The sequence below is a fragment of the Taudactylus pleione genome, unplaced genomic scaffold (assembly GCF_031769625.1).
Source record: "Taudactylus pleione unplaced genomic scaffold, aTauple2 ptg000147l, whole genome shotgun sequence".
Lineage (NCBI taxonomy): Eukaryota > Metazoa > Chordata > Amphibia > Anura > Myobatrachidae > Taudactylus > Taudactylus pleione.
This window is the reverse complement of record NW_028284549.1, coordinates 3,199,278-3,226,588: the sequence shown is the minus strand read 5'-3', so window position 1 is coordinate 3,226,588 and position 27,311 is coordinate 3,199,278. Positions and strand designations below refer to the sequence as shown.

At 46.5% G+C, this 27,311-nt stretch overlaps 1 protein-coding gene across 17 annotated transcripts in view; it reads left to right on the top strand.

The window, feature by feature from the left end:
• Positions 1 to 25,339, top strand: part of UNC80 (unc-80 subunit of NALCN channel complex) — a 240,601-nt gene extending 215,262 nt beyond the window's left edge. For 15 of the 17 annotated variants that reach the window (XM_088474107.1, XM_088474108.1, XM_088474104.1 and 12 more), the window contains 2 exons: positions 3,269 to 3,465; positions 23,459 to 25,339. In XM_088474107.1, coding sequence (XP_088330233.1) covers positions 3,269 to 3,465; positions 23,459 to 23,734 — 473 coding nt within the window. In that variant the 3' untranslated portion in view covers positions 23,735 to 25,339. Of the gene's footprint in view, positions 1 to 3,268; positions 3,482 to 23,458 lie in introns of all 17 variants that reach the window. The other 2 variants (XM_088474110.1, XM_088474114.1) reach the window with 2 other exon arrangements.
• Positions 25,340 to 27,311: the final 1,972 nt, after the last annotated feature.

Below are 27,311 nucleotides of genomic sequence, written 5' to 3'. Positions count from 1 at the left end.
GCAAATGTCACACCACAGGCATGCACACAGAAATGCGGCGTGGACTTGTGACAGCTAGGCCACACCCGGCGCGCGCATGCTGTCTATCTTTTATTTAGCTACATATATTTTTCAGCGCTTTGCCTCTGACAGGTTAGACACCCTTGTACTCAGTAGTCACGGTGGCTGTCATTCTGTGGTCTTTCTAGATCACGCTCCCTTACTGTGATACCACACCCCCTCATGATGACGCCACGCCCACTCCACAATATTACTGCTTCGAGGGGGGGGGGCGCATTTTGACTGCTCGCACTGGGAGCCTCAGACCCTAGAAACTGCCCTGAACTTGGGCAATGTAATACTGTAGAGTGCGAGAGCTGCACTCGCACATATTACTGCCTGAGAACTCGCACACACAATAGACCAGCTTCAGGATAGCGAGTTTATCCTGAGCAGCTCAGAGTAACACAGATACATGCACATATCCATGAGATATAGGGCCTGATTCAGACCCGCTCGCAAGTGCTATGCGCTCGCAAGCTGGTCAATGGCTGGGCAGTGCGCAAGCGCGGCGTGCGCGAGCCCCCGAGCGAGCGAGAAATCCCTCGCTCCAGCGCTCGCATCCATTTGGTAGGCGTGGTGGGGGGGTGGCTGGCCAAACGAAGGAATGCCTGCCGTTTGGGGGCGGCCCCACTGACATCACGAGTGATGTCAGTGGTGAGCTTCTGGCTCTATTGGAGCCGGAAGCTCACTGGGGGTTGCGACGGACGAGACCCTACCACAAGGGTCTCGTCGTAAGCCCGATGGTCGCGACCATCATCTGGCCGCTCGCTAAAGCTGTGGGTGGTCACCCACAGCTTTGCGAGCGGCCAGGAGGCCGAACAAAAAAACAAAACATGTGGCCGCCCTGATTCAGAGCGAGTGCTCGCTTTTCACGAGCGGCTCTGAATCAGGCTCTTAGTGCGTGCATGTTTCTGTGTGTACATATATAAAAATAACATTTTGTAAAAAGAAATTTCTTGAACCCCCTCCCCAGAAGCATAACCAGCCCCGGGCTCTGATCAGCCTGTGCTGGTTTTTAAAATACAGGGGACAAAATACGTAGGGGCCTCCTGTATTTTGAGAACCAGCACCAGGATATGTAAAGCAACATGTTTTCCGGTGTCTTACTGCATTTTCCATATGCACTATTGGGTAGCCGCCATGGCGCCGATGCGGAGGGTAACGCCAGCTTTTGGGCTTCTACCACATCGCGCTGGTATGAGGGATCCGATCGGATCCCTCCCAGCATGCCCCGCGGCCGCCGCGTCACTCTGCATATGCGCAGATGGACTCCTGGGTCATAAACCCGGAAGTCCAGGGCGCAGCGCTGATCGCAAAGGACAGCTCTTATCGGAAGAGCTGTCTTTTGTTGTACTGATCGCATATGTTAGTGCATATGCGATCAGTATGAATGCGATGTCTGGCGGTATGTACCGCACTATGTTAGTGCATCCCAACCCTAATATTATAGTAAGGTACAGAAGATATCAGATTTTACAAAAACAGTGTTTCTATGTTTCATTAACAAATATGAAAAATGTGTGGGTCTGACAGACCCATGGTTAGCGTTCCAGGGTTAAACACAGGGCCGGCTCCTGTGCCAGCTCCTCACAGTGCGCGACCAAAATTGGGAGCGTGGCCTAATTATCATAGGTCACGCCCCCTATGTGACGTTATTTAGAGGCGTGCCCGCATGGCACGCCTCCTAATAACATCAGGCTGGGGGGAGCCTCACTAGCTGGGCTTCCCCCTGCCCTCTGCCATCACAGCTGTGGCGGTCCCCAACCTCCCGATTTCACCACACGCGGGCCACTTCGGTCCACGGGTGGAACAGCGAGACAGTACTGTACCACTGAAATCAGGATGTTGAGGAGGGGTGCGCCCTCTATGGGTGGCACCCCTGTTCGACTGCACTGGTCGAACATCCCTAGAGCCGGCCCTGGTTAAACAGTTGAACATTAATGACCACTGTCACTTTAAGAGTGGTTCATTTTGGAGAGTAAACAAGTTGAACAGTGAATTGTACTGGCAGGAAGTGCTTAATGCTTCTTCATAGTCATGGCCGGCATGTCTACATCTATGCACTGTTTGCTGTGCTGGATTCTGACGTGGCTACTCAGGTAAGTCCTGTTGAAGTTCTTTGAATAGATCATCATTTTACCAGTCCCTTTGGTGAGGATTGATGTCAGGTCCTCTGTTATGTAATAATTTTGACATTGCTGGAGATTTTTCTGTCAGAAATGTGTATTTCTGTCAGTGAGTCAGTGATGTGCCACTTTCCTGTGAACAGTGTCTCTGTGAGAGGTGTTATTGTTTATACTTGGAGTGGAGTGATACAGCTGTGGCTGGTGTTCAGATAACATTAGGAAGTAGACCAGGCGTGAGGTGTGCGGGCGTTGGGAAATAATACGCGGTCATGTAATCCAGTGTGTCCAATCTTATGGGTGGTATCTCTCATAATATACCACAGCATTATATATATCATCCAGTGGACGCTGACTTGTGTCTCGAGTCTGTGGCCGCATCATGATAAGCTTAAAGTGTATACTGATGTGGCTTTAAAAACGTATCTTATGTGGACACATTTGATATACTACGAGTTGAGTTATACATATGTGCAACTAAAAAAGAAAACACATTAATGCGCCAGGTTATGTCTACGTTATGGAAGCAAATGCATCCAAGTCCGAACGACTCCTCACTCACTTAACAGCAAATCACTGTAAATTAGACATTCAGTGCCTGAAAATAGGCCAGTGACGTCCACTTCAAAGACATGATACATAGCAATAACTGGCTCCCGTCTGCTGTGGGAAACACTGGGGCTTCAGGTAATATAAAACATTACAGTCTGGGTTATAATTGCGAATGTACAGCATCTACACCACTGTTTGGTTCGATGGACAGCTCATTAATCCATGAACGAGGGGTAGATGTATCAAAATGTCTAAAGATGACAAGTGGAGCTGTTGCCCATAGCACCCAATCAGCTTATTGCTATCATTTACCAAGTACATTGTGTAAAATGAAAGCTAGAAGCTGATTGGTTGTTCTGGGACATTTCTCCATTTGTCCTCTTTAGAAGGTTTGATATCCCCTTTGCGTTCTCGCATTCTATTTCTAGTCTTATATTTGCATGTCTTGACGTCAGTCCCCTTATAATGCACCCACCATCAGTAACATGCATGGATGAAGTCTTATATTACCTGCCTGATCACGGCCCCCTTCTACTTTTTTCTCCCTGCAGTGGATCAGAAGAGATCTGTAACCTTTACTGAGACACAACCTCAGCCATCCACATCCCATGCTGATGTCCCTCCCATAGCGCCACGTTCTGGCTGCAGTCCTGCACCATCCACCAAACAAGTGTCTGCAGAGAGCCCAGTACTCACCTCCTCTCCATCCATCACTGTAGCTGACCTTCACAGCCAGACTGACAGCCAGGTAACACCACAAACAGGTTAGAGCACGTGTATCTCACCTCCTTTACACAGTCAGTGTGCCATCGAGGCCTGACAGGCGTCGTCACGGAGACACTACACCCGGATCAGTAAAGGGCCAGTAAGATTTTATTGTGAAGCTTATAATTCCATCTCTTGTCATGTAGCAACCCTGAGACCTCCGACCATAGTGACTCGGCAGTCAGAAGAAAAAATAAATTGCTATAGGAGGATATTGATCAAACCACATACGCACAACTCAGAACTCTAGCTACACACCCACGAGACACAACAGTTCTGTGCACTGTCTCTGCCCAGTTCCCTCCGCAAAAAATTTCACGAGACACGGCCAAGATCCACCCGACTCAGAATCGGACTCACAAATGCGTAAAATGTGCTTCTGCACAAACGCTATGTGCTAAAACTCACTCCTTGCGTCCATTTTTTTTACAAAATATTACCAATAAAACAACAAATAAACAATTTATTATGAAAGCCAAAACATTCACAAAAGTTGTGGCTGAAGTATTTTCTGTCATAAAATACATATGTAACACCATGGATTAATAGCATATAATCCTGTCTCCTTTACAGCATCCAAAGGCTCTAATACTGTAACAGTATTCCCAGTTGCAAAATGATCAATAAACAAAAAGAAGATACTTGGGGGCCTATTCATCATCACTTATTTTTCACAAAAGCAGGTGAAAATTAACATTTGCACATACTTTTGTAAAAAATAAGTGTCAGGGCCATTCATCAAGTTCCGAAAAAGCATTTTTTTTTTTCGGAACTTGATGGTATTACTGAGCGCCACTCTGAGACCCCGATAATCTTCACAGGCTGCTGTTTACACGGCAGCCTGTGAAGAAATAACCTGCCAGTCACAGCAGAGGGATCTAATCAGATCCCTCCCTGCTGTGTCTGCACTGCCCGCAGACATGTGGCCACACTCACTGGCCGAAGACACAGATGGAAGAGGTTAAAAAGGATGCGTCGGGGGAAGGGGGCATCGGACACCCGCGGAAGGGGAGGCATTGGACACCTGCGGGGGGAGGGGCATTGGACACCTGCGGGGGGGGGCATTGGACACCCGTGGGGGGAATCGGACACCTGCAAGGGGGGGGGGGGGGGGCAACGGACACCCGTTTGCCGGATTGGGCGGGGGGGAGGAGGTGAGACAGCGGGGGAATAGAGGAGGGGGGAAGAGCCATGCAGCAGTGAGGTAAACCTTGTGGATACCTCAGTTGCATGAGGATATGTATTACTTTTCCAAAAGCTGACTCCACAAAAAGAGCAGCTTTTCGGAAGTGATACTTTTGTTAGTGAGGCACGATGAATGAGGCATGATGAATGAGGCATGATGAATGAGGAATGATGAATGCCTCCAAAACATCTTTTAAACTCGCAGCGAGTTTAAAACATAATTATCACTAGTGATAATTATGTCATGATGGATAGGCCCCTTGGGGTTATATGTAATAGCCTAAAAGTTGCAGCCGCAGATTTTAAATGTATTCACAAAATGTAAAAATGATTCTTTTAAAGAATTGCTACTTTAAATCTAGAGGCTAAATCACCGGTATCTGGAGGCTGCCTGCAACTCGCAGTCAATTACATATATACCCCTGGGCCTTTCTTATTAATAACCTTTAAACTGAGAATCACTATATACAAATACCATTATTTAAGAAGGAAATGCATGAGGTGCCAGATAACATAATAATAATTACCTATGTAAATTGACCGTAATTGCTCTTTGGGGCTTTTTGTAACTTAGGCCCTGATTCAGAGCTGAACGCTCGCTCTGAATCAGGGCCCTCCTCCATGAAAATGGAGCGGCCTCCTGGCCGCTCGTATAGCTGTGGGTGACCACCCACAGCATATGCGAGCGGCCAAAAAGATGGTCGTGATGGTCTTGACCATCGCGACCATCGGACTTGCGACGGAGACCCTGCGGTAGGGTCTCCCTGCCACAAGCCCTGGAGTGATTTTGGCTCTATCAGAGCCAAAATCACTCCCACTGACATCACTAGTGATGTCAGTGGGGCCGGCTTCAGACGGTAGGCGTTCCCATGGGAACGCCTCCGTCTGGCAGGCACGCCCACCAAAGGGGGCGTGCTGTCAATCAACATCGACAGCACGCCTCCTTTGGTGTGAGACCCGGAGCGATGGAAAGCCCGTCGCTCGTCGGGTCTCGCGCATGCGCAGTGGGGGACATCGACCCGCTTGCGAACGTACTGCCGCTCGCGAGTGGGTCTGAATGACCCCCTTAGTGCAACCATAAATAGATCCACAAAAAGTGGTTTATACATTAAGTAATGATCTGGATAATTTATCCTACTGGACTTGAGCGCATAAATGGCGGAACAGGGAACACAGCCGACGCTAAGCCGACATTAAGGAGTCGTTAGGTTGGGTTCTCCGCATGTGGCACTGTGTGTATGAAGGACGGTATGCTCATAGGGCCTGATTCAGTAAGGAATGCACGGATGCAGATGCACGCACCCGTCCGCTGCGAGAACATGCTAATCAGTGCATATGCACGGAGACCGCAACACAAGATGCAGACGCCCAGCCCCCTATTAAGCCGCCCATCTCCGTTTACTGATCAGCATACAAGAGATCGTAAACACCGGTAACGTCGAGAACCATCGGACCCATTAGCATAATAGTGTGTGACCTGCCGCAGGATTATGGCCGCTACCTGTGTACAGCTTACGGTATGGCTGCAAATGCCGCCGCACTGCCTTAATTATGCACGCCCCTATATCAGCGATATAACGCCTGCGTTCGCCTGACCACCCCCACGTCACCACCCACAAACGACACTACCTGTCGATCAATATCGGAGGGGTCTGCGTACACAGTGTGTGTAGTAGGCGTACCCTAACCCGATCGCACTGACTAGTTTGCGCACACGCAATGCGATGCATGCGCAGTGCAAAAACATCGGCCAAGTGCGTGCGTTCTCTCCTGTGCGTTCCTTGCTGAATCAGGCCCTTAGATCCCTGCTGAAAAAAAAAATATTGGATCAAAGTTAAGATAAAAGGAAGTTGAAAGATTCCAGATTATTTTGTGTCCAGATAAAGCAGTGTGCCCTCAGCGTATGCCCTTTGATGTGATGCCAAACACAGTTGATTATTATTTCAAAGACTTTAAACATCTAAGTGTTACTGCAACTCTTTGGTTTGAAGCTGGATTAATTTGCAAAAGTAAATACAAACCCGTCTTTATCTCCTAGATTCCACCCAGACTGTAAATTCCATTTTCTATGACATTTTAAATACTTCAATATAAGTTAGTGAGAATCAAAACGCAAGTAGTTACAGTCAGGTGCATAAATATTGGGACATTGACAGAATTTTCATATTTTGGCCTCTATTCACCACCACAATGGCTTTGAAATGAAACAAACAAGATGTGCTTTACCTGCAGACTTTCAGATTTAATTTGAGGGTAATTACATCCAAATCAGGTGAACGGTGTAGGAATTACAACGGTTTCTATATGTGCCTCCCACTTTTTAAGTGGCCAAAAGTAATGGGACTATCAACTCAAAAGCTATTTCATGGACAGGTGTGGGCTATTCCCTCGTTATTTCATTATCAATTAAGCAGGTAAAAGGTCTGGAGTTGATTCTAGGTGTGACATTTGCATTTGGAATCAGTTGCTGTCGACTCTCAATATGAGATCCAAAGAGCTGTCACTATCAGTGAAGCAAGCCATCATTAGGCTGAAAAATCAAAACAAACCCATCTGAGAGGTAGCAAAAACATTACGTGTGGCCAAATCAACTGTTTGGAACATTATTAAAAAGAAAGAACGCACCGGAGAGCTCAGCAACGCCAAAAGACCCGGAAGACCACGGAAAACAACTGTGGTGGATGACAGAAGAATTATTTCTCTGGTGAAGAAAAACCCGTTCACAACAGTTGGCCAAATCAAGAACACTCTCCAGGAAGTAGATGTATATGTGTTAAAGTCAACAATCAAGAGAAGACTTCACAAGAGTGAATATAGAGGGTTCACCACAAGATGTAAACCATTGGTGAGCCTCAAAAACAGGAAGACCAGACTAGAGTTTGCCAAACAACATCTAAAAAAGCCATTACAGTTCTGGAACAACATCCTATGGACAGATGAGACAAAGATCAACTTGTACCAGAGTGATGGGAAGAGAAGAGTATGGAGAAGGAAAGGAACTGCTCATGATCCAAAACATACCACCTCATCAGTGAAGCATGGTGGTGGTAGTGTCATGGCATGGGCATGTATGGCTGCCAATGGAACTGGTTCCCTTGTATTTATTGATGATGTGACTGCTGACAAAAGCAGCAGAATTAATTCTGAAGTGTTTTGGGCAATATTATATGCTCATATTCAGTCAAATGCTTCAGAACTCATTGGACGGCGCTTCACAGTGCAGATGGACAATGACCCGAAGCATACTGCAAAAGCAACCAAAGAGTTTTTTAAGGCTAAAAAGTGGAATGTTATGCAATGGCTAAGTCAATCCCCTGACCTGAATCCGATTGAGCATGCATTTCACTTGATGAAGACAAAACTGAAGGGAAAATGCCCCAAGAACAAGCAGGAACTGAAGACATTTGAGGTAGAGGCCTGGCAGAGCATCACCAGGGATGAAACCCAGCGTCTGGTGATGTCTATGCATTCCAGACTTCAGGCTGTAATTGCCTGCAAAGGATTTGCAACAAAGTATTAAAAAGTGAAAGTTAGATTTAGGATTGTTTAGTTTGTCCCATTACTTTTGGCCCCTTAAAAAGTGGGAGGCACATATATAAACTGTTGTAATTCCTACACCGTTCACCTGATTTGGATGTAATTACCCTCAAATTAAATCTGAAAGTCTGCAGTTAAAGCACATCTTGTTTGTTAATTTCAAAGCCATTGTGGTGGTGAATAGAGGCCAAAATCTGAAAATTCTGATGTCCCAATATTTATGCACCTGACTGTATAATGAATATTCAGCATAGACCATTGTAATGCCAGAGTCACACGAGTGGGCACCTTACACAATGCAACAAGGCCCTTACAGCTCCCAAAGAAGATGATAGATAGATAGATAGATAATGAGATAGATAATTAGATAGATAGATATGAGATAGATAGATAGATAGATAGATAGATATGAGATAGATAGCTAGATAGATATGATATAGATAGATAGATAGATAATGAGATAGATAGATAAACATGAGTTAGATAGATAGATAGATAGATAGATAGATAGATAGATAGACATGATATAGATATATAGATAAGCATAACATAGATAGACATGAGATAGATATAGATAGATAGATAGATAAACATGAGATAGATAGATGGCTATGAGATAGATAGATAAACATGAGATAGATAAACATAAGACAGATAGATAAATAGATAGACATGATATAGATAGATAGATAGATAGATAAACATTAGATAGATAGCTATGAGATAGATAGATAGATAGATAGATAGATAGATAAACATGAGATAGATAAACATGCAATAGATAGATGGCAATGAGAGAGATAGATAAACATGAGATAGATAAACATGAGATAGATAGATAGATAGATAGATAGATAGATAGCTATGAGATAGATAAACATGAGATAAATAAATATGAGATAGATAAACATGAGATAGATAGATAGATAGATAGATAGATAGATAGATAGCTATGAGATAGATAAACATAAGATAAATAAATATTAGATAGATAGATAGATAGATAGATAGATAGCTATGAGATAAACATGAGATAGATAAACATTAGATAGATAGATAGATAGATAGATAGATAGATAGATAGATAGATATATAGATAGTTAGATAGCTATGAGACAGATAAACATGAGATAGATAGATGGCTATGAGATAGATAGATAAACATGAGATAGATAAACATGAGATAGATAGATAGATAGATAGATAGATAGATAGATAGATAGATAGCTATGAGATGGATAGATAGATAGCTAAACAGGAAATAGATAAACATGAGATAGATAGATAGACGGCTATGAGATAGATAAACATAAGATATATAAACATGAGATAGATAAACATGAGATAGATAAACATAAGATAGATAAACATGAGATAGATAAACATTAGATAGATATTAGATAGATAAACATGAGTTAGATAGATAGATAGACATGAGATAGATAGATAGATAGATAGATAGATAGATAGATAGATAGATAGACATGAGATAGATAGATAGATAGATAAACATAAGATATAGATAGATAGATAGATAGATAGATAGATAGATAAACATAAGATAGATAGACCTATGACCGAGCGTTGCGTCTCCAACTGATAGAGGAAGCGGACAGGAGGTGAATACATGGAAACAAGCACTGAAAATGCAACTGGATGAGAACTGGGATAGGACAGTTATTACCAATGGGATGTAGAATTTGTAGAATTAGAAGCAAGTTGCGTCCTTTGGATTTAGCAGTGATCAAGTCATTGGCCCTCCTTGGTGCAGTCTCGGTGGAGTGTTGGGAATGAAAACCTGACCGAGGTCCCATAGGTTGTGGGAAATAAGAAAACATGTCAGGTAAATGTAGGGACGGGAGTTGGAGGTCAGGATGGTAACCTGAGTGAGAGTTTGGGTCAGGTTTTTTTTCTCAGAATAAGAGTAACAATGATATTCTCCTCCCCCTAACACCACTTATGTCCAAATGTACATGAAAATACAATAAAAAACTTTTCTTGCAGATCACATAACATTCCCCTGCATTAACCCATCTTGTGCTATAGAAATTACTGGAATACATCCTCATATATCCACTACTGAAAGGAAGGAAACTCACAAAACACGCAACCCTAATACAGAATCATCACTTACCAATCCCTGTCATTAGCTCCATAATAAACTATGTGTGTCTATTTCAGTGGGTGCTCCGAGGGTCTGCTGAAGTGCCGTATTGCCCATTGATTGCTCAGCTGTGTAATTTATGGCAGTATATATATAGCTGTGTGCAGTATATATATAGCAGTTGGTAGGTGTTATTTGAATCCTACATATTTTTACATAAACTGGAAATTGGATGCTTTGTGTTTGGTCTTACAATGGTTACTCAACATGTCTCCTACGCTAATTGCTTACAATGTAATAAGGAGATGGATACTCGTCCGCTGTAGACAAAGATAGAATAATTTCCGGGATAATTCCATATATTGAAATCTAAAGAATCCTGGATGACAGACCCCGCTCATTTGTGTGTGGGTATAATGGGGCTGATTCATAGAGGAACGCAGACGCAGCTCAGTCTTTTGCCGCAGCCGGGTCTGCATCTTTCTAATTATGCAGGGACGGATTCTCAGCCTACCGAGACACCCACTGGCTCTGCTGCTATTCTGTCACGGTACATACTAAGAGGCACCATCATTGCGCAACCGTCATGACACGTTCGCAGTGCGACTCTAAATCAGGCCCAATACCTTGTGACAAAAGCTTGGATCCATCGTTGAATGAAAGAAAATGCAGAATAGAAAGTGCCCCCTTCCGACCATGGTTGTAGTTCAGAGATGTACGCCACTATTCCTATTGTCGCACAGTTGAACGTATATATCTGTCGACTACGCATGGGTTAGCGTCGCACTGTGCACTCTCCAAAGTCTCTTTGAAATGCTGCACACTGGGAGTATTACTTCGCAAAGTGATTGACAGTCAGGGACCATTTGAGGGCGGTAACGGGGGGTGGCGGCACAAAACGCAGATGTGTCCCAGCCATTTTCAGGGCATGTTGCAGCCTGCGTTGGCGATCCCGTATGCAGATAAAGTGCTTCCATCGGCGCAGTTCGCGCGTCCATTTTGAGTGACTACGGAGCTACTGAGATCGCCGGTTATAGGATGGTCTGACAGCTGCTGCCCACTTGTACGCACTTGCTTGGATCTTCTAAGCTGCCATTGGGCATCTCAGTGTATTACCAGCTGGCTACAGCAGTAGCGCACTTTAGCACAGCAGCTGCGAATGTATTAGCGTACGTCTCGGAATTAGGCGCCATTGTGCCGGGCCTGGTGCATACACTGTAGAAACCTGTCTGGGCTTTTAGTTACACTAATCAATGTTTATTGGTATTCACAAATCATAAAATAACAATCTTTTAAAAAATAACATTGGGGGAAGGGACATGAATTAGCGGACAAAGGGGAAAACGCTATCTAAAGCGGATCACGCATTTCACCGTCAGGCCATTCTCATCACCGGGCCTTATAGCAGCCGCGTGGAATTTTACGATGTTAACGCCCCTGATTCCAACATGCTCATTTTTGGGTTCTCATTCCCATACCTTTAAATAATCTAAAATGTGGTGGTTGAGGCAGATATGAGGCCCTAACGCTGTGAAATACAAAAACATTCCTACTTAACTGCGCACCTATGAATACTGGGAGTCTGCATTCCCATATATGTTATTTCTTACAGTTATAATACGGCAAAAAAGTGAGACTCTCCTGGGAAAAAGGAATGCCATTTATATTGGATCTTCATCAGCGAAATGCGCTTGCCCAATGTAGTCAGGAAGCCGGCGGTTGAAATCCCGACCGCCGGCTTCCCGACGGTCAAATCCCAGCATGGGACTAATCATAGGCGTCAAAATCCACCTATCATTATCCACCTGCCGAAATCCCGACGCCCGGCATACTGAACGAAGGTAAGCCGGGCGTCGGGACCTCTTAGTCGCGGTAGAGGGGGGGTTTAGATTTAGGGACTCCCGGGGGGACTTAGGGTTAGGCACCCACCCGGGATGGTTAGGATTAGGCTAGGGGAAGGGGGGTTAGGCACCCCCAGGGAGGGTTAGGTTTAGGGTGCGGTGATGGGGGTTAGGTTTAGGCACCCCTGGGGGGGAGGTTAGGGTTAGACACTAGGGGAGGAGGTTATGCTTAGACACTGGGGGGGGGTTAGGGGTAGGCACCCCTAAGGGAGGGTTAGGGGGGTCTACTTACCTCCGCTGTCGGAATCTTCACCCATCGAGCTACCGGCCTCACGTCTGGCGGTCATACATACTATCGATTCCTACCTATCGATTCCTACCTACCTATACCTTCTAAAATCGTCGCTATTTAGCGTAATGAGTCGCACAAGAAATAAATGCTTTCAGACTTTGAGTGTGGTTCCAAAGCACAAAAGGTTATTATTCAATATAGAAAAACAGATGGTTACACGCTGTGATCTAAATACAATTAGCGCAAATAAATCATACAGATCCAAGGTACAGTTGTTACATACACACGCGCTCTGGACCCAGATACCGGCATTAATATAGAAACCTCCGTCAACAGCAAGGCAAGAAGACTGGCATCCAGGTTTAGAGAGCCCACATATATAGACTAATGAGATAGACAATACAATAGAACAAGTTTGGCATTATTCCATTGGTTCTTCTTCCAGTTTTTCTATTACAGAATAGTTAATATGTCAATTCGAATGGACACAAACCAGCCTACAACAGCCCTTTGTGTCCTTTTTCCCGCTGCATACTAAATCTAAGCTGGTTACATTACAGAGTACATTTTAATGTTTAACTCTCTATAGTCCATAGTTTGCAGACACATGTTGCGATCTTCTCACCGATGATATCGGAAATCTGCAAAGACAGTGGATCAGTACAACACCAAACACAGTCTGCTTACCATGTACTAAACCTTAGGTATCAAATTACATTTATTTCACAACATTAATAATACTGAATAAACCTTGAATATTACACTTTAATGCTAGGGAACCTTTTATGTAAGTGTGCAGTGTGTAAGTATTGGGGTTTTGGGAAAAGACGCTAGTTAGCGTTGTGCGACTACGTGTTTGTGGAGTCTAGTTAGCGTTGTGCGACTACGTGTTTGTGGAGTACACCATGGTACGTGTTTTGCAGGGTTGATAATTTTATATGTTTTAATGACTGTATTTATATGGTGAGGACTTTTAACTTCTTTCTATTGCGTGGGAATCGCACGACGCTAAATAATAGCATCGCCGTATGTACTTATAATAGGCGAGATTCACTAAAATGGCACTGGGCGGCCAGTCGCAAAATGGCGTCGTGCAGATTTAATTCTAAACCGATCTTGTCTCAGCCAATTATCCGGCTTCGACAATACTGATTCCTTCTACAGGAGACGTCTCATCTGCACTAAGAACACATTTTGCACTTAAATGTGTCTTGCTTTGACACATTGTCATGTACACCAAGCTTACCAGGCGACTGCTGCAGTCTAATAATGGTGTTCATCTATAACATACAGAATACATTATAAAGCACAAGGCTCCAAAAGAAAGAAAGAAAGAGCTATTCAACTAATAGGAACAAAGTAGATAATCAATTTATTAAAAACTGTAGACGCCACAATTTTAAGCACCATAAAAATGTATCACGAATAGGCAACAATATATTTAGAATTAGTGTCTGAGTTAGTATTAGGTTAATAACGGACTAAGGGCCTGATTCAGAGCCGCTCGCTATTTGCGGTCATTCGTTCTAAAACAAGGGGTGGCTATTCAAATGAACCGTTCGCTAAGTGCGGTCTGTTTATGCCTCTAAGTCTGAACGAGCGAGCAAAACTTGCGGTTGTAATTTTGAAAAATACGCCCCCTTGCCGCTCGCATCCTACGTCATGTCCGCTATTTATTAGATTAATCGAGTACATCGACCAGCGTATGAACTGCTCGCTATTCTTGTGGCTGGTTTTTTCAACCGCTATTTTGCGAGCAGTTCGGAGTAAAAAAAAACCCAGTGACGTGGTCAATGACGCTGCTGTATTAATTATGCACACCCATAAAACGCCCTTTAGGCACGCCTGCGTTCTGATCTCCACTCCCCCTTTTCAAGCACCTTCCCCTGTTACCACCCACATACGCCTCATTCTGTCACTCAAAATAGCAGGCACTCGCTATATAGCGAACAAACGATTTTCGGCCGCACTGACTGGTTCGCGCATGCGTATTAAAATCCGTACGCATGCGCAGATGAGCGAACATCGGTCAGAACGAGCGAGCGGCCGCTTACGAGCGGCTCTGAATGAGGGCCTAAATAATCCATTAATAATAAACATATTTAGAATACATCAATGTAACACACAAGCGAATAATACTTTTCCAACTATTCAAAATAACTATTAATAAGCAGACGCCTCACATATCAGCGACCCTCCCATAACACGGACAGTAATGAGCTCCGTCAGGCTTCATGTTAGTGTTAGTATAGAGCAGTCTTCACATAAATGGAGGTAGCAGTGAGCTTCTCGATGCTTATTCTCAATGTGACCGCCATCGCTAATCCATTGCCGTGCGCGCACAGTGCATCTTTGGCACATTGCGTCCACCTCTCTCTTTAGACGCACCATCGGTCTCAGAAATTTGCATCAGCCCTACGGATTATCGGCCTGAATGTGGCCCCTATATGAGACTGACCGGGCCTGATTCAGAGCCGCTCGCTCAGACACAGCGCTCGCTCAGAATCAGGGCCGGGCTTTTTTTTTTTTTTGGAGCGGCCTCTTGGCGGCTCGCGTAGCTGTGGGTGACCACCCACAGCTATAGCGAGAGGCCATGATGATGGTTGCGATGGTCAAGACCATCACGACCATCGGGCTTGCGACGAGACCCTTGTGGTAGGGTCTCGTGCATCGCAAGCCCCAGAGAACTTTCGGCTCTAACAGAGCCGGAATCTCTCCACTGACATCACCCGAGATGTCAGTGGGGCCGCCCCCAAACGGCAAGTGTTCCCTCGGGAATGCCTCCGTTTGGGCAGCCACCCCCCCGGCCCGCCCACCAAAGGGGGCGAGCTGGCACTCAACAACATCAACAGCTCGCCCCATTTGGTGCGAGACCCGGAGTGACGGATTGCCCGTCGCTAGCCGGGTCTCACGCATGAGCACGACGGAGCCGGCTCCGTTGTGCGCATGCGCTGTGGGCTACCATCGACCCGGTTGCGAGCGCACAGCGCTTGCGACCGGGTCTGAATCAGGCCCTCTGTACGCAACCGCTATCAGCGACCCTCCCATAACACGGACCATCTCCGTGCGTTCGCCAAGCCACCTCCCTGTCACCGCACAGAAGCACCCAATACATTTTTAAAACATTTCTGAGAACGTACATTTTCCGTGCACCTCAATCGCAACTTCAACTCTGTGAGCAAGGAATCCGGACGCAAGCTCAGCGCGACTTATCTGCATGCAGATAGGTTAGCTGCCGCTCCCCGGATGGTCTGACAGCTGCTGCCCACTTGTACGCACTTGCTTGGATCTTCTAAGCTGCCATTGGGCATCTCAGTGTATTACCAGCTGGCTACAGCAGTAGCGCACTTTAGCACAGCAGCTGCGAATGTATTAGCGTACGTCTCGGAATTAGGCGCCATTGTGCCGGGCCTGGTGCATACACTGTAGAAACCTGTCTGGGCTTTTAGTTACACTAATCAATGTTTATTGGTATTCACAAATCATAAAATAACAATCTTTTAAAAAATAACATTGGGGGAAGGGACATGAATTAGCGGACAAAGGGGAAAACGCTATCTAAAGCGGATCACGCATTTCACTGTCAGGCCATTCTCATCACCGGGCCTTATAGCAGCCGCGTGGAATTTTACGATGTTAACGCCCCTGATTCCAACATACTCATTTTTGGGTTCTCATTCCCATACCTTTAAATAATCTAAAATGTGGTGGTTGAGGCAGATATGAGGCCCTAACGCTGTGAAATACAAAAACATTCCTACTTAACTGCGCACCTATGAATACTGGGAGTCTGCATTCCCATATATGTTATTTCTTACAGTTATAATACGGCAAAAAAGTGAGACTCTCCTGGGAAAAAGGAATGCCATTTATATTGGATCTTCATCAGCGAAATGCGCTTGCCCAATGTAGTCAGGAAGCCGGCGGTTGAAATCCCGACCGCCGGCTTCCCGACGGTCAAATCCCAGCATGGGACTAATCATAGGCGTCAAAATCCACCTATCATTATCCACCTGCCGAAATCCCGACGCCCGGCATACTGAACGAAGGTAAGCCGGGCGTCGGGACCTCTTAGCCGCGGTAGAGGGGGGGTTTAGATTTAGGGACTCCCGGGGGGACTTAGGGTTAGGCACCCACCCGGGATGGTTAGGATTAGGCTAGGGGAAGGGGGGTTAGGCACCCCCAGGGAGGGTTAGGTTTAGGGTGCGGTGATGGGGGTTAGGTTTAGGCACCCCTGGGGGGGAGGTTAGGGTTAGACACTAGGGGAGGAGGTTATGCTTAGACACTGGGGGGGGTTAGGGGTAGGCACCCCTAAGGGAGGGTTAGGGGGGTCTACTTACCTCCGCTGTCGGAATCTTCACCCATCGAGCTACCGGCCTCACGTCTGGCGGTCATACATACTATCGATTCCTACCTATCGATTCCTACCTACCTATACCTTCTAAAATCGTCGCTATTTAGCGTAATGAGTCGCACAAGAAATAAATGCTTTCAGACTTTGAGTGTGGTTCCAAAGCACAAAAGGTTATTATTCAATATAGAAAAACAGATGGTTACACGCTGTGATCTAAATACAATTAGCGCAAATAAATCATACAGATCCAAGGTACAGTTGTTACATACACACGCGCTCTGGACCCAGATACCGGCATTAATATAGAAACCTCCGTCAACAGCAAGGCAAGAAGACTGGCATCCAGGTTTAGAGAGCCCACATATATAGACTAATGAGATAGACAATACAATAGAACAAGTTTGGCATTATTCCATTGGTTCTTCTTCCAGTTTTTCTATTACAGAATAGTTAATATGTCAATTCGAATGGACACAAACCAGCCTACAACAGCCCTTTGTGTCCTTTTTCCCGCTGCATACTAAATCTAAGCTGGTTACATTACAGAGTACATTTTAATGTTTAACTCTCTATAGTCCATAGTTTGCAGACACATGTTGCGATCTTCTCACCGATGATATCGGAAATCTGCAAAGACACAGTGGATCAGTACAACACCAAACACAGTCTGCTTACCATGTACTAAACCTTAGGTATCAAATTACATTTATTTCACAACATTAATAATACTGAATAAACCTTGAATATTACACTTTAATGCTAGGGAACCTTTTATGTAAGTGTGCAGTGTGTAAGTATTGGGGTTTTGGGAAAAGACGCTAGTTAGCGTTGTGCGACTACGTGTTTGTGGAGTACACCATGGTACGTGTTTTGCAGGGTTGATAATTTTATATGTTTTAATGACTGTATTTATATGGTGAGGACTTTTAACTTCTTTCTATTGCGTGGGAATCGCACGACGCTAAATAATAGCATCGCCGTATGTACTTATAATAGGCGAGATTCACTAAAATGGCACTGGGCGGCCAGTCGCAAAATGGCGTCGTGCAGATTTAATTCTAAACCGATCTTGTCTCAGCCAATTATCCGGCTTCGACAATACTGATTCCTTCTACAGGAGACGTCTCATCTGCACTAAGAACACATTTTGCACTTAAATGTGTCTTGCTTTGACACATTGTCATGTACACCAAGCTTACCAGGCGACTGCTGCAGTCTAATAATGGTGTTCATCTATAACATACAGAATACATTATAAAGCACAAGGCTCCAAAAGAAAGAAAGAAAGAGCTATTCAACTAATAGGAACAAAGTAGATAATCAATTTATTAAAAACTGTAGACGCCACAATTTTAAGCACCATAAAAATGTATCACAAATAGGCAACAATATATTTAGAATTAGTGTCTGAGTTAGTATTAGGTTAATAACGGACTAAGGGCCTGATTCAGAGCCGCTCGCTATTTGCGGTCGTTCGTTCTAAAACAAGGGGTGGCTATTCAAATGAACCGTTCGCTAATTGCGGTCTGTTCACGCCTCTAAGTCTGAACGAGCGAGCAAAACTTGCGGTTGTAATTTTGTAAAATACGCCCCCTGGCCGCTCGCATCCTACGTCATGTCCGCTATTTATTAGATTAATCGAGTACATCGAACAGGATATGAACTGCTCGCTATTCTTGGGGCTGGTTTTTTCAACCGCTATTTTGCAAGCAGTTCGGAGTAAAAAAAAACCCAGTGACGTGGTCAATGACGCTGCTGTATTAATTATGCACACCCATAAAACGCCCGTTTTGACCTTTAAGCACGTCTGCGTTCTGATCTCCACTCCCCGTTTTCAAGCACCTTTCCCCGTTACCACCCACATACGCCTCCTCCTGTCACTCAAAATAGCAGGCATTCGCTATATAGCGAACAAACGATTTTCGGCCGCACTGACTGGTTCGCGCATGCGTATTAAAATCCGTACGCATGCGCAGATAAGCGAACATCGGTCAGAACGAGCGAGCGGCCGCTTACGAGCGGCTCTGAATGAGGGCCTAAATAATCCATTAATAATAAACGTATTTAGAATACATCAATGTAACACACAAGCGAATAATGGCCCTCATTCAGAGCCGTACGCTCTGAGCAGAGCGCACGCTCTGAATGAGGGCCGGGCTCCATGAAAATGGAGCGTCCTCCTGGACGCTCGTATAGCTGTGGGTCACCACCCACAGGCTATACGAGCGTGCATTTTGATGGCCGCGATGGTCGTGACCATCGCGACCATCGAAATTGCGAGCCGGAGCCTGCGGTTGAGGTTTTCAACCGCAAGCTCCGGAGTGATTTTGGCTCTATCAGAGCCAAAATCACTCCCACTGACATCACTAGTGATGTCAGTGGGCCGGCTTCTGTGGGAACGCCCCCGTCAGGGAGGCACGCCCCCGGCACGCCTACCAAAGGGGGCGTGCTGTCAATCAACATTGACAGCACGCCCCCTTTGATCGGACACAACGAGCGAAGGACTTTCCTTCGCTCGTCGCGTCTGGCGCATGCGCACGACGGAGCTCCCTCCGTCGTGCGCATGCTCAGTCCATAACATCGACCCACTTGCGAGCGGACAGCCGCTCGCGAGTGGGTCTGAATCAGGCCCAATACTTTTTCAACTATTCAAAATAACTATTAATAAGCAGACGCCTCACATATCAGCGGCCCTCCCATAACACGGACAGTAATGAGCTCCGTCAGGCTTCATGTTAGTGTTAGTATAGAGCAGTCTTCACATAAATGGAGGTAGCAGTGAGCTTCTCGATGCTTATTCTCAATGTGACCGCCATCGCTAATCCATTGCCGTGCGCGCACAGTGCATCTTTGGCACATTGCGTCCACCTCTCTCTTTAGACGCACCATCAGTCTCAGAAATTTGCATCAGCCCTACGGATTATCGGCCTGAATGTGGCCCCTATATGAGACTGACCGGGCCTGACTCTGGGCCTGATTCAGAGCCGCTCGCTCAGACACAGCGCTCGCTCAGAATCAGGGCCGGGATTTTTTTTTTTTTTGGAGCGGCCTCTTGGCGGCTTGCGTAGCTGTGGGTGACCACCCACAGCTATAGCGAGAGGCCATGATGATGGTTGCGATGGTCAAGACCATCACGACCATCGGGCTTGCGACGAGACCCTTGTGGTAGGGTCTTGTGCATCGCAAGCCCCAGAGAACTTTCGGCTCTAACAGAGCCGGAATCTCTCCACTGACATCACCCGAGATGTCAGTGGGGCCGCCCCCAAACGGCAAGCATTCCCTCGGGAACGCCTCCGTTTGGGCAGCCACCCCCCCCCCGGCTCGCCCACCAAAGGGGGCGAGCTGTCACTCAACAACATCGACAGCTCGCCCCCTTTGGTGCGAGACCCGGAGTGACGGATTGCCCGTCGCTAGCCGGGTCTCACGCATGAGCACGACGGAGCCGGCTCCGTTGTGCGCATGCGCTGTGGGCTACCATCGACCCGGTTGCGAGCGCACAGCGCTTGCGACCGGGTCTGAATCAGGCCCTCTGTACGCAACCGCTATCAGCGACCCTCCCATAACACGGACCATCTCCGTGCGTTCGCCAAGCCACCTCCCTGTCACCGCACAGAAGCGCCCAATACATTTTTAAAACATTTCTGAGAACGTACATTTTCCGTGCACCTCAATCGCAACTTCAACTCTGTGAGCACGGAATCCGGACGCAAGCTCAGCGCGACTTATCTGCATGCGCAGAAGAAAAAAAAAATCTCAAAGTCCAGGTTACTGTGCAGTGTGAAAGGGCCCGGTTGAAATAACCAGGGTCGAGGTGACCCGGGTCCCGTTCACTGCATAGGAATCTCATCTCCAAGCGCCGGCTCAGCAGTGATGGCGGTGACGTCATCGACCCGGCATTATTGCCGGGTTACGGGCCAACAGTCTGAAAGTGGTCTCAGGCGGGTCGCACCCGGGATTGACGCGTGTACAAATCCCGGGTGCGACCCTCCAATTGTGATGTGAAAGGGGTATAAAAATGATGCTGTGCGGCTTTGTGTAGCTGACTTAGGGCCTCATTCAGAAGTGCGCACAATTTGAACACAATGCAGATGTATAGGTAGCCAAGCGATTATTTGCAACTGCAAATGTGCGGAAAGTCCTGAACGCCACTACGGTGCAACTATTCTATTGCTCTCGGGACAGATGGTATCACAGATGTGGCGGCAGAGGCATGGGCATTCCTGGTAGAGGGGCTGAAGTGAACGAAAAACAAAATACATTCCATGTTCGCATTACGGAAGTGTTGCTGGTGTGCTAGTGAAAGCGGCTGCGTTCTCAGACGCAGAGCTGCAGTCACAGAGGCCATGCTCGGTGCGCAGATGGTGGCGTGTCATGAATCGCCGGCGGTGTCACAGCGTTCAGAAAGTGGGCGTCTCAGGGCTTTTGCACATTCAGGTCCACGCTAGTGTACAAGGGGGAGGCTCAAACGGGAAGCAGTCGGGAAGCCGATGGATGGAATCTCGACCGTCGGCTTCCCGACTGTCTAATCCTGGCAAGGGCTAAATGACAGGCGTCGAGACCAACGCCGGGAGCCCGACACCCAGCATACCGATCGAAGGTAAGCTGGGCGCGGACAGCCGCGTGGAGGAGGGTTAGGTTTAGGGTTTCCGGGGGGGACTTAGGGTTAGGCACCCCCCGGGAGTTTAGGGTTAGGCTAGGTGTAGGGAGGGTTAGGCCCCCCCCGGGAGGTTTGGGTTAGGCTAGGGGAAGGGAGGGTTAGGGTTAGGCACCCCCCGGGAGTTTAGGGTTAGGCTAGGTGTAAAGAGGGTTAGGCCCCCCCCCCGGGAGGTTTGGGTTAGGCTAGGGGAAGGGAGGGTTAGGGTTAGGCACCCCCCGGGAGTTTAGGGTTAGGCTAGGTGTAGGGAGGGTTAGGCACCCCCCCCAGGAGGTTTGGGTTAGGCTAGGGGAAGGGAGGGTTAGGCACCCCCGGGGGAAGGTTAGGGTTAGGCACCCCCCGGGGGACTTAGGTTTAGGCGGCGGGGAAGGGGGAGTTAGGTTTAGGCACTTAGAGGCTGGATTAGGGTTAGGCACCCCTAATGGAGGGTTAGGGGGGAGAATAGGTTAGTGAATACTTACCTCTCAACGATCGGGATTTTCACTGCTGCCGGGATGCCGCTGTCGGGATTTGAACGCCGGCCATGCGATAGATCATACTCAGGGCCTGATTCAGACCCGCTCGCGAGCGCTGAGTGCTCGCAAGCGGGTCGATGGTGCCCCAGTGTGCATGCGCACGACGGAGGCGACTCCATCGTGCGCATGCGCGAGACCCAAATAACGACGGCCAAGCCGTCGTTATGGGTCTCGCACCAAAGGGGGCGTGCTGTCGATGGTGATTGACAGCACGCCCCCTTTGGTGGGCATGCCGGGGGCTTGGCTGCCCAGACGGAGGCATTCCCATGGGAACGGCTCTGATAGAGCCAAAAGCACTCCAGGGCTTGCGGCAGCGAGACCCTACCGCAAGGGTCTCGTCGCAAAGCCCGATGGTCGCGATGGTCTTGACCATCGCGACCATCATTTTGGCCGCTCGCTATAGCTGTGGGTGGTCACCCACAGCTATGCGAGCGGCCAGGAGGCCGCTCCAAAAAGGAGAAGAGACGGCCCTGATTCAGAGCGAGCGCTCTGAAAGAGCGTCCGGCTCTGAATCAGGGCCTCAATCCGCTCAAACTAGTATTCGCATATTATCACTGCCGCGACTCCGTAAACTGACGTAAGAGTGAACACAGCCGCGTCCATCTCTGATTCAGGTCCTTAATTATCATGTAGGATTCAAGTATTTTTGCTGATATTGTTGCAGTGTGCTGGAGGGAATATCCTTTATTTCTGTGGTCCTTCATTTTTTAAGTCAGCTTTGGAAGTTTCCGTTTATTATATTCACTGGCTACTAGCGCACTTTTTACAACTAATAAGACTGCCGCACAGGCCGTAATGTGGCAGCACTTCAAAAATGTACGATAATTACTGGATCAAAAATGATCACATCATTATCAGGCATATCGGAAGGTGGAATGATAGACGCCTGTTTGTGCGAGTAGGAAGCTTAGACTACTGCCCATGAGTGCCGCGGACCATGTTGGGGAATTTGCTGTGTATATGTACAGAGTATACTGACACTGTAACATAGAATATTCATATATCTGCTATTATTATTACATATTGCGTAATCTCTGTAATATTTAGGAGCATATTCACAGTGCCAGGGCTGTAGTAACTATCTAACATGTGTCATGTATGTTCATACTGTCCTGTAGCTCCTCCTACATGATTAGGAATGCCCGCTGTCCCTAGCTGTCTGCCCAGACACCTGTATTAGGGTGAGCCCTCCCACTACAGTCAGTTTCTCTGGCAGAGCACTAACCTATCTGCCCTATAAGTGCCTGGCATCATGGAGTCAGCAGACATTTTGTTATTGTACCTTCCCTTCACATTTCCTGGAAGTGTAAAGTTGGCACGTTTATTTTTACAGGTCGCCAACCAGTACTAAAACTAGAGATACTGGTAACCAATAGCAACGTGCTTGCTGCCTGATCTCCAATGCTGCCTCCTTAGACATTTAGCTGCAAGTTACTATTATGTGTTTCGCATTGTCCCTGTGACCTAACTGCTGAGTTGTCTCTCTTATTGCAGAAAAGGGCCCGCTTCCGGGCGAAGGGGAACACGTCGCAGACCAGCCGGGGAGCGGCAGCAGCATCCCCGCTTCTCCACAGCTCCCTGTCGTCCCACCTTTCTGACCCTGAGGACTTCGCTGGACTGGAAACCAGCAGCTTGCTTCAGTACACAGACACTGTCCTCCATATCTCTGAGGATAACGGGACGGAGAACCCCCTGGTCTCAAGACACTTTCACTTCAGTCACATTGAGCTGGGGGAGACGGACATTGACTTGGATGAATCTCATGTTTAGCTTTCAGCTGTGATCAGCTGCGCCGGCCTCTGTTACTGTGTCTTTCTCCCTCGCGCCTGTAGAAAACGTGCAGGGCTCCTGCTAGGCCTCCTACGTAATCCTATCTTGTTTGCTCTGGAGGGTGTGTGTGTGAATACAGTATGCTGCACATATGATATCGCTGCTTTGCTATTTGGTGTACAACTAGGTAAATACTGGGGTGGTAAATTCTGCCTTGTGTAGGACCAAAGAAAGCTACTCACGACCCGACGTTAATGCGGTCTAACCTAGTGTTGTATGTTTTGTTGAGCTGTTGTCTACCCATCTTGTTCATCTATCTCTTCCTATAGAAACATACAGCTGGCCTATGCCAAAAAAAACCCACCACCTGTATGTGATTTACCTGTGACCTGTCACTGCCTGAGCACATTTCTAACCTACTGTAGTGTTCACTCTAGCACCCTGCACCTGTCACAAGCCGTGCAGTTCCTCCTTCCTGCCTGGGGTGTCACTCTCTGCTTGGATATTGCAAGGGGGGGATGGGTGTCACAACTCCTGCAGTTCCTCCTTCCTACCACTGGTGTCGCGCTCTGCTATGGTGCTTCTATCACACACTGGTCTGTGTCTCAGCAGTGTGTTGCATCAGCTGAGTGTGCTAGAAGCACCAGAGCGGAAAGTGACATCGTAGGCAGGAAAGAGGAACTGCAGGGATTGTGACAGGTGCAGGGTGCTACAATGAACACTATCAATGATTATAATTATGACCTTGGCTAGTATTAGGTAAGCATCTGGTGAGAACTCGGTCCTCAGGGCACCCCAGCAGTCCAGGATTTCATGCTTGAGCTTAGCTGGCTTACTTAGTACCTCAGTCAATTTGATTTACCCATCTATGCTCAGGGATAGCCTGAAAACCTGGCCTGTTAGAGTGCTTGGAAGGGCCGAGTTTGGGAAGCACTGTTGTAGATCTTAAATGTGAAGCATGAGGCTGCTGGGTATATAAATACAGAGCCTACAGGCTTGTTCTGTCATCTCAGGAAAAGTAAAAAGTGTGTATTAAGTTACAAGGTTATGTGAGAGGGACCGTATGGTATTGAGCACTGACCAAGGCTCTAAGTAATTTTAATTAACCCTAAATTACAATAATGAATAAAATCAAAGGTGCCTCAAGGGCGCTAGTGTGTGGAATGGCGGTATTGTTCTGATCACCGAACTCAACAGTCCTGATGGTGAGTTCTGGTGCCTGGACCCAGTAGCAAATATATACATGAATGCACTGTCCACGACACAATAATATCAGTAACACTGTGACTTTGTACAACCTGTGTGCTGTCAGGTGCTGGGGGAAGTCTGTACCTGTGCTTGTACTCAGACCTCTCAGACACTTATTCACCAGGGAATAACATAGCGCATATTGTACAAACTGTCGGTAATCATCACATTTTCAGCCACTGAGACGACATTGTAAGACGCAGTTGTCGTATTTTCATACTAAAAAGGATAAGATATTTCCTGTCAGAGATTATGTGAAGCTTCAGCAGAAAAAAAATATTTCTAAACTATATATGTCGTAAACAAAAGTATAAAAATGTTCTATGTGATGAATAATAAAAATTTATTTTAAAATGGTATTGTAGTCAGTATAGTCATTATAACAGATCTCAGAAATGTATTATGTAACAAGACGCTCGCTGTAACACCAACAAGGAAGCTGCAAGGCCTAGTCATCGGTAAGCATTTACATGGTGATAAATGCAGGACTTCATGGTAAACATTTTCTAGCAACAGAATTTATTACCAGCTATTTATACAGAGCACACAATCTATATACCCTACCACATGGGGCACACACATACACACTTGGGTTCATTCTTTGTCAGCAGCAATTTAACCTACCAGTGTGTTTTTGGGGTGCGGAAGGGGGCCGGAGTACCCAGGGTTACCCCATGCAATCATGGAGAACATACAAACTCTACACATATAGTGATTTGGTCTGGAATTGAACTCCTAACATCAGGGCTGTGAGGCAGTAATGCTAACCACTACACCAACTATGCTGTCCATCAATATACGGCTATTTGGCAAAACTCAAAACAAAATTGCAGTGTTAGAATAAAGTTTGCCAGAATTTGTGGGCTACATGCAAAACCACCCGGTATTTACCCTGCATGCAAAAACAATAAATGCATTTGTTCCCTTTGCATTGTAGCATGGTCTGTACAAGTTTAAAGTTACTTGCTCTTTTTTGCTTTACTCCTAACTCAGAAGAATGCCCATAATTCTTTGGGATCTGGTTAGGGATGGCCATCAGCCATCGATGATTTCTAATCATCGATGGTTTATGGCCGATGTTGTATGCTTTTGGCATGGATGGGGGAGAACCAGATAGTTTTCCTCCATAGATGTCTAAGCATAACGGAATGCTTTTGTTTTTTTTAACAAGGTGCCGTGACATGGAGCATAGCTCCGGCCCCTGGTACACATGAAGCCCCGTCCCCAGGTTTTGATTGGCCCACGGACCAGTCAGTCAAAAAACAAGGATGACCATCAGTTAGTGAAGCTATCGATGGTCATTAATTGAATAGTTTGTTACCATCGATGGCTGCTTGCTATTTTGACATCGATGGTAACCATCGATGATAACACCACCGATAGCCATCCCTAGACCTGGTCAAAGAGTATTAATGTAGAAGAATAACTGATAAAAATGTAGTAATGAAAGTAAAATAGGTAAATGAGAAATGTAAAGAGCAAATAATTAAATATGGTGAATGATAATAATTATAGGGTATTACAGTATAATGTTTAAAAAGTAGTATAGAAATATAATGGCTGATATAAAAGAAAGGGAAATGAATACTAAGAAAATAATGGAATAAGATAAAGCAGCAATCCCACATAAAAGGTTATGATGCCTATTCATCATATGCAATGGCCCCTGGAATTACTGGTTAGGAGACCCCTGAACTGGGAGGATATAGGTCTGGGATTACTGGTTAGGAGACCTCGGCACTGGGAGGATATAGGACTGGGATTACTGGTTAGGAGACCCCGGGACTGGGAGGATATAGGACTGGGATTACTGGTTAGGAGACACCGGCACTGGGTGGATATAGGACTGGAAGTACTGGTTAGGAGACCCCGGCACTGGGTGGATATAGGACTGTTATTACTGGTTAGGAGACCCCGGCACTGGGTGGATATAGGACTGGGATTACTGGATAGGAGACCCCTGCACTGGGTGGATATAGGACTGGGATTACTGGATAGGAGACCCCTGCACTGGGAGGATATAGGACTGGGATTACTGGTTAGGAGACCCCGGCACTGGGTGGATATAGGACTGGGATTACTGGTTAGGAGACCCCGGCACTGGGAGGATATAGGACTGGGATTACTGGTTAGGAGACCTCTGCACTGGGAGGATATAGGACTGGGATTACTGGTTAGGAGACCCCTGCACTGGGAGGATATAGGACTGGGATTACTGGTTAGGAGACCCCGGCACTGGAAGGATATAGGACTGGGATTACTGGTTAGGAGACCCCGGCACTGGGTAGATATAGGACTGGGATTACTGGTTAAGAGACCCCGGCACTGG